This window comes from Spathaspora passalidarum, assembly GCF_000223485.1.
Source record: "Spathaspora passalidarum NRRL Y-27907 unplaced genomic scaffold SPAPAscaffold_6, whole genome shotgun sequence".
NCBI lineage: Eukaryota > Fungi > Ascomycota > Pichiomycetes > Serinales > Debaryomycetaceae > Spathaspora > Spathaspora passalidarum.
Window position 1 is genome coordinate 888,162 of NW_006767430.1, and position 13,548 is coordinate 901,709.

Consider the following 13,548-nt stretch of genomic DNA (forward strand, 5'->3'; position numbering starts at 1 on the left):
TAACCTGAATTTCTGCTTGATTTTTCTGATTTGATTTAAAGCGCTATTTTTTTTTTTTGTGGCGTAACATTGTTGCAAAAACCATTTCTTTATTTCCATCAATGACAAGAACATTAACCGCAGGGAGCACAGTAAGTACAATCAACGTGATAATCCATCGGAATATAATACTAACAGACTCGGCAGACGACTCCAGAACAAATTAGACTTAGGAAACAAGCCAAACGAGGTATTAATTTCAATATTCTCATTGCTGGCGAAAATGATTTAGGCAAGAAAACATTCATCAATTCGTTATGCGATCGAGAATGCTACAACCTTGACAAGTGGCAATCTAATAGCCAAGCTGGATCTAAATCTGATTTCTCAATTAATACAGATTTATTTGGTAAGTTTTTACACCCCTCCACCCCATGTGATGTTGCAACTAAAGTTACTAACACAAATAGAATATTCTCCAGAAGGTTGCATTCCTATCAAATTAAGAGTGTTTCTTACCCATAATTGTGGGTTCAGCTTAAAGAGAAACAATACCCCTGATGAGATAAAGGAATTCATTGAAAAGCAATATCGAACTGTACTTGATGAAGAATTAAAGGTTAATAGAAATCCCAATATCGATGATACTAGAATTCACGTTGCCTTATATTTCATTCATGCAGCTATTAAAGGGTACGTATGACATAATTAGCTATAGCAATATCATATACTAACATAATACTAGATTATCTACATTTGACATATGTATGATGAAGACTATTGGTGAAAGAGTCAACTTGATACCTGTTATTGCCAAGTCGGATGGATTAACTTTTTCTGAACTATACAAGGTCAAAGAAGTGGTCATTAAAGATATCACGGAACACAAAATTAAGATTTTCAACTTCTTGGAAGGTGATGATGAAGCAAAAATAATTCCGGAATTGGAATCGACAGAATATGAATATCTTTCAAAATTGCAAAAATCGATTCCTTTTGCAATCATTGGGTCAAATACAGTTGGTACCGGTAAATTAACCCGAACCAATAAAGCTGGCACCATTAATATAGAAGATGAAACTTTATGTGACTTCAAATTAGTTAAAAATATACTCTTCGGGTCCCATTTACAAGAGTTAAAGGATATAACTGTTCAAAAATTATATGAACAGTTCAGAATTGAGGAGTTGCTGAAAGGTTAAATTTCTTATCTTGCTAGTTTGAATTAGCTCTATTATTTCTGTTTTATTAGGTTATAAATATAAAATTATCTCTATTGCTCAACAGGTTTAGATAACGTCCCCATTTTTGTATTGCTTGCCCTTAACGAATTCCAAACCTTCACCGCCATAACTAGTCAAAGTATCAACTTCAACGAATGCACCATTTTCAATCAAACCTCCATTTTCCTTGACCCACCTAGTACCACGGGCAAGATAATCTTGTCTACAAGTGGTTGGAGTATCATTCTTGGCCCCATCGGCATTTTTTAATGGAGAAAACTCATCAATTCTTTCAACTTCCATACATCCAAACTTTTGCAATTCAACCGATGGGAAAACATCAAAGATAAATTGTTCCAATTTGATACCGTTTGGTTCGGTTGGCTTGTAAAATTCCTTGGTTTCAGGATTAATGCTGGCAATTTTCTTCTTGGCGATATGGAATGGCAAGAATTCTTGAGAAGAAGTCCATTGAGGAACCATCTTCTTTAAGAAATCAACAGAATAGTAATGGTTGACAATATTGGCAGCACGCAAGAATAATTTGCTTGGATCATTTGGTTCAGTCTTGTTGGCCAATTCTGAAGAAATTTCACTATATTCAATAACACATGGTTTCTTGATATCGTCATCCAAAACAATTAAACCGACGCTTTCATTGGCATCTCTCTTTCTTACTACTTTGGTAGCTAAATCAAACTCTTTGTCAATGGCAAATCCAATGAAAATTGGATCAGCAACTTTAACCAAACAGTTGTCAACACAATACATGTGGATGTGCTTGATTCCCTTGGCAATTATATCATCTAAAGTACCATTTATTTGAAGGGCCTTGTATAACCCACCATTTCCATCTGGAGATTCACAATACTTGTTTGGAGATTCCAATAAAATCTTGGAACCATCCAAATTGAAACATGGTAAAGTACCTTGATCGAAGAATGCAATTTGATCAACCAATAATCCAAAATTGTTATTGGACTTGAAAAATGCTTCAATGGACTTTCTAGTAGCGTCACTGGTCATGATGTACCAATAAATCTTTGGGGTTTGAGATAACTGTAACTTTTCCTTAGTAACTTGTTGAATCTTTAAAATCTTTTCAGCTTGGATTTGAAATAATGATTTGGAACTAGGTAATTTGATATCAAAACAACCTTTTGGATTGGAGGATCCCAAACGTGTTCCTTGACCACCAGACATCAACAATACACCAACTTCACCATTGGCGATAGCTTGATAACCTAAATCGGACCATTTTTCCTTCAATTCGGCTTCAAGATCAGAAACAGATGCAGTTTGTTGAGGAGGCAATTGAGTGAAATTTCTTGAACTTGAGTTTGATGAAGAAAATTTAATAGCTGATTCAACAGTGTTGACCAATTCCGAAGGATTTTCAATCTTGGAAAGTTGTTTAATATATTCTTGTTGCTGGTCAATAGTCAAGCTATCGTAAAATTCAAACAACTGGTCTTGACCGGCGGTTTTAAATGATTCTATTATATGGTTTTGAGATGGTACAGTCATTATAACTTATTCGAGTGTTGTCTATATAGATATGGTTGGTTTGTGTACGCGTATTTGGTGAATTGATCTAACGATACAGTTAAAGTTTTCTTTGATATGAAACGGCAAAAAAATATAAACTTAATGGGGATATATTAAAAAAAAACAAAAACCACAATATGATTTAGGAATTCCCCGATATTATATATACTCTCAGACTAAGTTTAGATTCGTTGAGTTATTTCCGGTTAGTTGCAAATAAAAATGTGTTGGAAACAAAGACAGAAATTCTAAAAAAAAAAAGAAACTGCCATGTTTTGCTGTGTGTTGATTTAGTGCCAAAAATTTTTTTTTCTTTTTTTGGCCTGGGCCCCAGTGCCTGCTTCTATTTTTAACCGTATGAATTTTGAATTTGTACCATTAGCTACAACCAGTTTGAAACGAGAATTAGGCGTAACAAATTGCACGATTTACCACAAAGTTGCTTTTTAGTTTCCATTTTCATTAAATCACGTATCTCCTTTTTTTTTAGGAGGGGGAGGAGATATTTGTTTGTCTCGGTGTTAACCCGTGTTTAGCTTCCGGATAGAGCGAGAGCAAACTTCACTGACGTAAAGTACACATTCGATTTTGCGTCTGTGTAGTTTTATTTTTGCTTAATTCACCTGATGGTAGTCTGGGGGATCGCGGAACTGCGGTTAAGAAATTCTTAATCTCTTGGAACCGCGGAAACGAAAGAGGGACCAGGACGCAGGACAAGGTCACATTTCTACAAACTAGAACATTACTTAAGCAATGTGTCAAGTTACATAATTTTCTTGTGTGATAATTTAATATAGATTCAGCCTCCTTCGATTAATAGACCTCTTATTGATTCTTACCGGTCTCTTGTTTCAGAATTGCCCCTTCTGGAAAATCATAACAACACAAAAGTTACAAAAAAATATTTTGTCCTACACTTACCATTTCATAATTGTGATTTAGTGGGATTTTTTTAGTGGCTAAATCATCCAATAATACAAGACACATTGATCTGAATGCAGTTTCAAGTTACTGCATATTTCATTATGGTGATAATAGGCGCACAGCATGGTATTTCTATATTTAGAAAAATCTTGGTTTGAGAATTACACCTACAATTTAGCCGAAACGGGACGTGATTATTTTTTTTTTTTAATTTCCAGGAACAGCTTTTGTTTTACACGAGCCTTTTTTGGATTTATCCTTTGTTGTGTGAGTTTGAGTTTTTGCAGCTGTTTATCAATGATGTGTTGAATTAATGACGACTTACAAGAATAAGTCTTGCAATAATCTAATTAAATTTAGTTTACTATTTTTTAAAACAATAGAGAAGACTCGTAGTAAATTGATAGGTTCTTGTTTTTTATTTACGAAACTTTACCAAAAAAAATATCAAAAAACGTAAGATATTTTTAAAACAAACAAGCTATTATAGAATTAAACTCATAATTTCAATCTTAAACAAAATTTGCAATAAGGAATGCAAACACACTGGTTAAGAAATTCATTGGAACTAACACATTGTTACCACCATTCTTCTTACTGCTTGTCTTTTTAGAGCCACTGTCTCTATCATCGTCGTCATCGTCGTCATCGTCGCCTTGCTTACCCAACTTTTCCTTCTTTCCAGGAGTACATTCGTAATTATGGCCTTCAATTCTTCCCCTATCTTTTAAATCATCAAAATGCTTACAACTGAAATCTTCGTTTTTAGAAGTCATCTTAAAATCACCTTGCACTCGATCTAACTTGGGCATTTGTAAATCTTTAAAATCTCCAGTAATTGAAAGAGCACCTCTGACTCTCTTAAGTTCAGGAAATGAACTAGTCATATTGTCCAATTCAGTGTTGTTAAACATTTTGAATTCGCCACCAATTTCGGACAACTTCTTTAAAGAAAGGTTATCTAAATCATCATTGGCAAAAATTTGCAATGATTCACCCACAGATTCCAACTTATCCAATTTCAATTCTTCAATTGCGTTATAACTGAATCCCAAAGTACCATTGACAGCAGTTAAATTGACAGCCGAAAACTTTGCAACATCTTGAATAGTCAAATTTGCAGCCCAAATTAACTTGTCCATTTTCACTTTAGCATCATCATGATTGAATGAAAGAATCAAATTGTCAGTGACAGTCTTCAAGTTAGGGAATTCAATCTCAGTAATGTTTTTGTTATTGTTAAGATTCATATAGTTGATTTCAGTAAAATGGGTCAATCCGCTTAAATCATAAAGAGCCGTATCGGATAACACAATCTTTTCTACAGCCTTAATCGAAGGATTAAAATTAAAGTTGGATAATGAAGGTAAGGAAATGAACTGCAAATCCTTGACTCTTTCCAATGAAATCACGTCAATCGAATTCAATTGGGTAGCATTCTTAATTTGGAACTTTCCAGTAATGTTTTGTAACAGATTAAGCGAGACTGACACAACCGAAGGGGAATTAACAATCGTCAACAGACCGGCTAATTCTCGAACACTTGGCAAATCAATTGGACCTATGGCATTGCCACTAATGGTTATTTCACCCTTTAAAGTAGCACATGTGTTTAATTCTTGAATTCCAGTAGGTTCAATTATTGTAGTACTAAACGAACATGGGTCAGATTTACTTGTTGTTGTGGTTTTAGTATCGTCAGCTGCGAAAACATCAACTATTGCGTATGCTAACAAAAGGAGAAATGGTTTCAATTGCATCCTGAATACTATCTAGATATTCTACGGAGTTTTAAACAGGCTATGAAAAAGAAGTTAAAATTTTTTTTAAAACTTTACACTTTTTATGTGATTCTAGTAGTATATATTTATACAGTGCACATATTTTATCGTATGATTAAGGTTTGGATATTGAAAAAGCATACTTAACCGTACGTATGAATCAAAATAAAAAAATTTCTTGGTAAATCCAATTCGCATAAAATAACCTTATAATTTCTAAATTCGGATTGAGACATAAGACAAAAATTAAAAAGTAAATATTGATATTTTACAGTAATCGATAACATTTCAATCTATTTACGAGTATCTGATAGAAGTATGCTATATGGGGGGGGGGGGGGGGTAGCCGATTTGCAGACACCTCTTGAGAGAATGGAAATAGGAGAACTTGGTTAACCGAAGAAGTATGGCTGTTCCGATATGCGGGGCTGCGAATAAACTTTCTATATAGTGTTCTCCTCACGTAGTGCTGACTACCACACTGCAAAAAAAAAATAAAAACAAAAAAATTACGCGGGGCCGTACCAAAAAAAATAAACGAAACACTCTTGGCAAAGACAAAAATGTATGCGCTTAAACTGTTTTCTTGAGCATGAGCGATCGCTGTAATGCTTGCCCAGCTGCATATATACGAACTTACAAACAGGAAACAACAAACACATTTTATAGTTTAATTCGGCTTTGTTGGGAAACTTCTTGGCTCAAAACAACCCCCATAGTATTGGCAAAAGTAAAAATAAAAAATAATCACGTCAACATTGGTTTGTAATTCCACTGCAATAGATACGATGGTTGATTGTTCTGCCAGCCACTTACTAAACTTAAAATTAGTGTGTTCTATTTTCTCAAACGTGACACGATTTATTTACAAATTTACTCCACCTTGATCGGTTCCCATACAGTAAGCACAATCAGATGCTTATGATAATCCCATTTCCAAAAACTTCTAAAACACAAGAAATCTTGAGGTACAATTAGATTTGACGTTTTTAGACAAATTCTTTTTCTTTTTGGCATATGTTGCCCTTACAATTATTCCATTTTTCTTGCGCGTCGTGGCCTTTTCATTCATATGAGTGTATATCATGCAGAATGTCCCAATTAGTAACTTAGTAAGTTAGACATTACTAGTAGAATCGTAATACCCATGTAATCGTCGTTTACTCAAGTAATTCGCGTAACTGTAACAACAGTGTCTAAGTTTTCTGCTGTATGTATTTTGTTTGCCAAATTGGGGCAAATTTCATTTGCAGCAATCGTAAAAAAATTTTTTTTTCTCTGATCGCTTTGAGTAAAGTGTAAACAAACCACTGCCCAAAACCAAAACAAATCAAAGTCATTCTCTTTTTTAGCTGCCGCCCTTCGAAAACTCCAATTCCAAGAAACAAGTGACCTTCTTTTTATTTTTTTTTACTTGAGTAACTAGTATAAGTCATACTCGCGTTAATTGACAACTTTTAAACAATCCTCAATTTGTAATTGAAAAAGTATCAGTTGGTTTCATACAGAGATATTCATTGATTACTTTGACAACCTAGATATATATTAGTTTGCATAGACAACATTATCAATTCACAAACAGGCATAAACATACATTACTGAACATCAGGGCGAATAGAAAACAGCAACACCAATTATGGCCACATTGGGACTCCCAGAAGAAAATCAAAGTTTGGTGGATAATGTATCTCCTTCCCCAAGTAACCAAGACTTGTTTAAGCATGAGAATGGTACGTATTTTTTCAATCTTCAACCAAGTACTAAAGCGAAATTACTAACATTTCAATCTAATGTAGACTCTGTTGACATGTTATTGAAAGAAATGAATTTAGATCCTGCTCAATTGGTAGACAGTCATGACGCGTCTTCGATATTTAATTCTCCTACAAAACCGCTTAATTTCCCAAGATCAATCAGTAAACCAATAATAGAACCAAAAGAATCCCCAGCCTCTGGATCAGACACTTGTGCCAGTGACGACGCCGATGAACAAGCAAACAATAATAAAGTACCAAACACTTCCTTTGATCGTAATTTCAGTTTGGACGATTCAAGTGAAGTACAAAAGACTATAGGGAAACCCGAATTGGACGAATTTTCATTCCAAACTCCCATGACATCAACAACGAACTTATTAGATGAGAAAACACAGCACGAAAAACTGCAATATCAAGAACCAATCACTCCTTCAAGTAAATCTATTATGAAAAAGAACTCTAGCAATCAAGATTTGTCTTCTCCGAAGAAGGCAGTTGCTTTTACAAACGACACTCCTGAAATTCATCAATACACAGAAGTAAGCACAGAAACTTCCCATAGTGAACACGATACCCTGAACGATCAAATTGAGACTGAACCAGTAAACTCTGAATGGAGTGAATTACAACATTCAAACACCTCGGAGGAAAATGATCTTACAAATACTCCCCCACCCCCACCCCCACCACACACTTCTTCCACTTTCAATGATCTTGTAAACAGCAATGCCAATGCAAATGATGATGAAGATGAACCAATTCCTGAGCATTCAGAATTGACTGGTTTGAAGTTGAAACATGGAAACTTCAGCAATTTATCATTAAATGAGAAATTGGACTTGTATCTTTCCACAGAATCAAACACAGGAAAACCTTATCAAGAAATGGATACTCATTTACATGAATTGGACCAAGCAGCACATTCCAAGACTAATGATAATATTCAAGATTTATCCTTTTCAATCCAAACTCCTCAAAAAGTAATTGAAAATCCTATGGATTCCTTAAAATCTCCTGATGTTCAATTACATTCAGGATCTTCACAATCTTCATTGACTTCATTGAGAGACGACAATCGTAAATTACAGATGAAAAAAGAACGAGGTAAACGAAACAGTGGTATTCAATTGAATGATGGAATAAAAGGATTGTCGGATGATCTAGTCGAATCATTGATTCCAGACAATACCAAAGAACTAATTGTTAGATCTCCTTCTTTTGGTATACATGAAGAGTTTAATGATTCATTTGATAAATCTTATAACCATACTGAACAATCTATTTTGAATTTATTGAATAGTACTTCTAAATCGTACGATTTGGACCATTTGTCTAATGAAGCAAACAGTGAAGAAACCATTGTTGATGAGAAGGAACAAGCTCACGATGAAAAAGAAGTTAAACTGGAGTTTGAACCAGAAATTGAATCAGATCATTCTATCAAAGCTGAACCAAGTGAAGAAGTAAATGTTCACGAAGAAATTGTAAAGAAAGAGAATGGTGAAGTTCCAGTTAAATCTGAGATTCCTAGTGTTCACGTTTCTATGCACACAGATCTTACTCCCCAAGAAGAAGTTGATCAGTTACGTGAACAGAAGCCAAATATTGATGATGGTGAACAGACCCAGGACTCTATTACTTCAGAAAATTCGACAAAGATGTCAATAAAATTCCATATGGATAGTGATTGGAAACTAGAGGATAGCAATGATGGAGACAGAGAAGATAACGATGCCACCCAGATGGATGATACAACACATTCAGATGTTTTGAAAATTGACAAGGACGAAGCTGGTAATTCATCATCAGAATCGTTCCAAGATGCTTCCGATATATTAGCCCCTCATACATTAGCACCTCCGAGATTTGATGAAGCCGTTGATGTAACTAATGCGTCAGCTGAAAAGACAGATCAGGCCGACACTTCATCTGAGAATGTTTTGGCTAACTCATCCAATGTTGCTCCTCCTGAAGAAATTACATTACCTGTTGTGGAACCAACAAACTATTCTTCCTTTGAGGAAATAACAAAGAATATGGATTCAATGTCAAAGAGCTATGAAGATTTATTGTCAGCAGAACATGATGTGGAAAGAAAATCTCCTAGTATTGATTTTATATCTATTTGGCGCAAGCATGAAAAGGAAAAGAAACATGGTAGTTTGAAATTATCCAAGACCACCCTGAATGCTTCTGATTACAAGATGGCGATGCCAGAATTTAGCAGTAGTAACCATTGCAAAATTCCAAGTTCTTTACAAACCAAAAAATTTAAAGAAGTTCATGTTATGTCAAGAAAAATAGTTAACCCTGATTTCGAAGATTTACATGTGTCTGGTTTCTTACCTGAAATATCGGAAGATTCTGGGTTTGACGATCTTAAGCTCCAAGCTTCAGCCATTATGGCTAGAAAGAAAAGTAATCAAAGCTTAAGTACCAGGGATGTACTTGCAAATATGGACAATGACCCTCATGTCATTGAGCCTCCTCAACCTGATAATTCAATTTCAACTGCGAAAATATTAGCTGCTTCTGTGAAGTTAAGAAATCGAGACCTGATCCCACCTCATGGTTATCCTCCACAGCCACCACCACTGGTCCGTTCTACACCTCAAATCCTGGCCAAATCAAGGTTTAGAGTGCCGACATTTGAAATCAAGAGATCTACTTCTGCATTAGCTCCTCATTATCAATATAATGAACTTTTTGAAGATGTTACGCCCAAAAAGCCAACCATCAGAGCTGATGGTATGAAGACATTACCAAGTATGGATAAAGATGACGTGAAGAGGATATTGAATGCCAAGAAAATAATAACTCAAGATGATTATGCCAGAGTGAAATTAGCAGGTCCAGGTAGATTAAAGAAGAATTCAGTTGTCGATGAACCCGATTTACACGTTGAGGATGTCCTGCAACAAGCTTCATATCATGACCATAACTCCACTCAGGAATCTAGTGGGAGGATTGGAACAAATCTGGAACTGTCTACTAGTGTATTGCCTTATTTAGCTGACGAGTTGAAGAAATCTCCACAAGCTCTATTGGCTGACGATAAGTTATTTAAAGATAATGAACAAGAGATTCATGTTTTGCCTCAACCAATACTGGCAATTCTGCCCAACATTGATTTCCCAAGATTATCGTTGGAACATACTCCACAACAAGATTTGGCCTCACCAATATCTAGTGAATTTGATATCGATGTTTCTCCTCAAGCTCCACCACAAAGTTCATATAATCCATTCCGTCCAAAGAGAGATGAAACTCCAGAACCAAAGCCAAAGAAGACCCCTATTAAGATTGGAGGATCTCCTATAAAATTAGTCAAGAGAGATGGAATGGTAACTGGAATTGAAGTTGATCATTTGAAGACTCATATGCCAGAATTTACTGGTGATGAAATTGTCAATAGTAAATTGAGAGACCGAGTTTCTAGAGAAATTGAAAAGGAGGCAGCAGCAAGTATTGAACCAAAAGCTCCATATAAATCAAGAATGACTTCTGTTCATACATTGGGCTCCCGAGAGTTACCTTCTCCTGAGATTGTTGATGATGAATTACCAGACGAGGAATTCATGGAACGTGGCAAGTTGTTCTTCCGGGTAATTGGAATTAAGAATATCGAATTGCCTGATTTGAGTGTTCATAAAAATGCCAAGTTTTCAATAACATTGGATAATGGTGTTCATTGTATCAGAACTCCTGATTACGATTTAAATTCACGCAAGGTTCCAATTGGTAAAGAGTTTGAATTAACAGTGGGTGATTCCTTAGAGTTTATTTTAACAATGAAAGCAACCTATGATAAACCAAAAGATACATTAGTTGAAGTTACTGAACGAAAGACAGTCAAACCAAAGAATAGACTTAGCAGATTATTAGGACAGAAGGATATTATAACCACTACCAAATTTGTTCCTAAACAAGCAGCAAATAGTTGGGGAAATAAATTTGCTAATGATGGATCATTCGCCAGATGTTACATTGATTTAGCACAATTTGAAGATAAGGTAACTGGTCAAGCTCTTAACTTTGATCTCAACTGTTTTAACGAATGGGAGACCTCTGAAGATAACAGTCGTCGTCCAGCCTATAAGATTGCCCAACTTGAAGTTAAGATGTTGTTTGTTCCTCGTTCAGATGCTCATGAAATTTTACCAACTAGTATTAGATCAGCATATGAAAGTGTCAACGAATTGTGTCGTGAATTAGATACTTATTATGAAGGTTACTTACATCAAGAAGGTGGAGACTGTCCTGTATGGAAACGAAGATTCTTTAAGTTACGAGGAGCGTCGTTGATTGCTCACAGTGAATATAATCACAAGACAAGAGCCAAAATTAACTTATCCAAAATTGTTGATGTTATATACGTGGACAAGGAAAATATAAATCCAGGTTCATCATCTTCCAACTACAGAAACTTTAGTGACGTGTTGCTTCTTGAACATGCATTCAAGATAAGATTTGCTGACGGTGAAATTATTGATTTTGGAGCTCCTAATAAAGAACAAAAGAGAGATTGGGTGAGAATTTTGGAACAGATTGTTTATAGAAACAGATTCCGTCGTCAACCATGGGTTAATATTATGATGCAAGCTGCTGACTTGGTCAAACCCAAGCAGATCCCCATGAACGGTAACGGTTCAATGCTTATTTAAGTGTGTTTACTTTATTTTAAAATGTATTTTGTATAGTAATAATAAAAAAAAGTTATTGGTTTAGATTTTGTTACTGTAATCTGAAGGAGTGATTTCTCAGTATCGATTAAAAACTGGCTAGAATGAAGTAACGTGCCAAGGAACAAACGAGGCATATCAAATTCTTTGCATTAATTTGCATCTAACACTAGTGGTACAACTGTGAATCAAATGTTCCCTGCACGAACAAAGAGCACTTCATACCATAGGATGTTATCATTACCAGATGAACTTATCAATCTTGTATTTGATCATCTAAATCAGATTCAAATTACCAGGTTGCGATTGTTGAACAAAAGAATTTCAAATTTGGCAACAACTAAGCTCTATCGTTCAGTGCATGTTCGTTTTTGTAAAGTCCGGATATTGGTCATTGATAATATTCACCTACCATTCTATCTAAGCCGTTCAATTATCAACACCAGAACTAATTTCAATAAATTGTGTAATTCACCCCATTTGAATTTAGTTAAAGATCTTTATATATATGAAGATTCAAGTGTGCCGCCTGCTAACTCACCGACTAGAAAGGTATCATTATTTAAACCTGAAACCAAAATCATCAGAGAAAGGTTCTTTTCCAACAGTAATGAAACTTCCTTCAGACTGAAAGATGGGAACTTTAACCGGATAGTTAATCGACTGCTTCTTAGTAGAAGGATTAATTGTATTTGCATTGCCGTACCTTTTGAGTTACACAGAGACAATTTCACAGTAACGAAGTTATAATTTAATGCAGAATGGATGGCCCCTGGTTCCATAAGTAATATTTCTAAATTGAAAGCATTAAAATGTGTTGAGATCTCTGGTAAAAAGATCTCTAGAGTAATAACCGAACTTGAGAACTATGGGGTTAGAGATTTGAGAATCAATGAGTTGGCTATTCGAATTGGTGAGTATGATATTAATGGTTTGCAACGGTTGGAGGAATGTTTTAACTTAGAGAGCTTAGACACGTTTCAATTTGAAACAAAGTACTGTAAACTACCAGATACTCTGGAGAGGGATCTTAAAGGGTTTTTTTCTAGGTTGGTAAATGTCAAGAATCTATATCTATCACCAGAAATTCTTGCATTTGCGAATATAATGGGTGAGTTCAAGCCAAATACACTTGAAATGTTTGCATTTAAACAAACCTCTCACGATTTGGATTCTATATATCATGAATTGGAAAAACATTTAAGGAACCAGGAGGCTTCAATAGTGGCTATTCGAACAGGGGGATATCATCCATTACTTTATTTCAAGGATGCATTTGAATGTGTCTTCGAGGTTCATTGGAAGGTGGATGTTGATTTGATTAGATACATGAAAGAAAACTCCAGTAGATACCCAAAGTTGAAACATTTGATTATTGGAAACAACTACTGCTTTATAGAAAGATATGGAAAAGAAGTTGTCAATATAAAGAGACTTGGTTAGTTAAATAGCTTAATTGGGAGTAAATAAGTTGGTTCAACTACCACTATCCGTCCTGTATTTATCATATAGCAAATGATGCAGTTGACTATTAAAATAACCCAACTCTTATGTTATTTAGTTAACCAGTGTTTCAACACTTGCAATAAAAAAAATTACCTTTAACAAAAACCATAATATTGCTACTTTATATCGTTGTAAGTCCTTTAATGTT

At 35.0% G+C, this 13,548-nt stretch overlaps 5 protein-coding genes across 5 annotated transcripts; 3 read left to right on the plus strand and 2 right to left on the minus strand. All coding sequences in view use genetic code 12, as the record gives it.

Moving 5' to 3' along the window:
• Window positions 1–101: 101 nt before the first annotated feature.
• Window positions 102–4,109, plus strand: SPR28 (Spr28p; the record flags this gene model as incomplete). The annotated part of the gene is made up of 4 exons (XM_007377012.1): window positions 102–131; window positions 187–388; window positions 450–672; window positions 725–4,109. 4 exons carry the CDS (start codon window positions 102–104, stop codon window positions 1,179–1,181), a joined length of 912 nt encoding a protein of 303 aa, XP_007377074.1.
• UAP1 (UDP-N-acetylglucosamine diphosphorylase) lies at window positions 1,189–2,959 on the minus strand (the record flags this gene model as incomplete). The annotated part of the gene is made up of 1 exon (XM_007377013.1): window positions 1,189–2,959. The coding sequence occupies one exon, from the start codon at window positions 2,727–2,729 to the stop codon at window positions 1,269–1,271; it is 1,461 nt and encodes a 486-aa protein (XP_007377075.1).
• A 77-nt stretch (window positions 4,110–4,186) lies between the features above and the next one.
• On the minus strand, window positions 4,187–5,434 carry ECM331 (Ecm331p; the record flags this gene model as incomplete). The annotated part of the gene is made up of 1 exon (XM_007377014.1): window positions 4,187–5,434. One exon carries the CDS (start codon window positions 5,432–5,434, stop codon window positions 4,187–4,189), a length of 1,248 nt encoding a protein of 415 aa, XP_007377076.1.
• A 1,843-nt stretch (window positions 5,435–7,277) lies between these two features.
• On the plus strand, window positions 7,278–11,876 carry INT1 (Int1p; the record flags this gene model as incomplete). Its single annotated transcript, XM_007377015.1, has 1 exon — window positions 7,278–11,876. The coding sequence occupies one exon, from the start codon at window positions 7,278–7,280 to the stop codon at window positions 11,874–11,876; it is 4,599 nt and encodes a 1,532-aa protein (XP_007377077.1).
• Window positions 11,877–12,659: 783 nt separating this feature from the next.
• Window positions 12,660–13,337, plus strand: SPAPADRAFT_52227 (uncharacterized protein; the record flags this gene model as incomplete). Its single annotated transcript, XM_007377016.1, has 1 exon — window positions 12,660–13,337. The coding sequence occupies one exon, from the start codon at window positions 12,660–12,662 to the stop codon at window positions 13,335–13,337; it is 678 nt and encodes a 225-aa protein (XP_007377078.1).
• Between the last annotated feature and the right edge of the window lie 211 nt (window positions 13,338–13,548).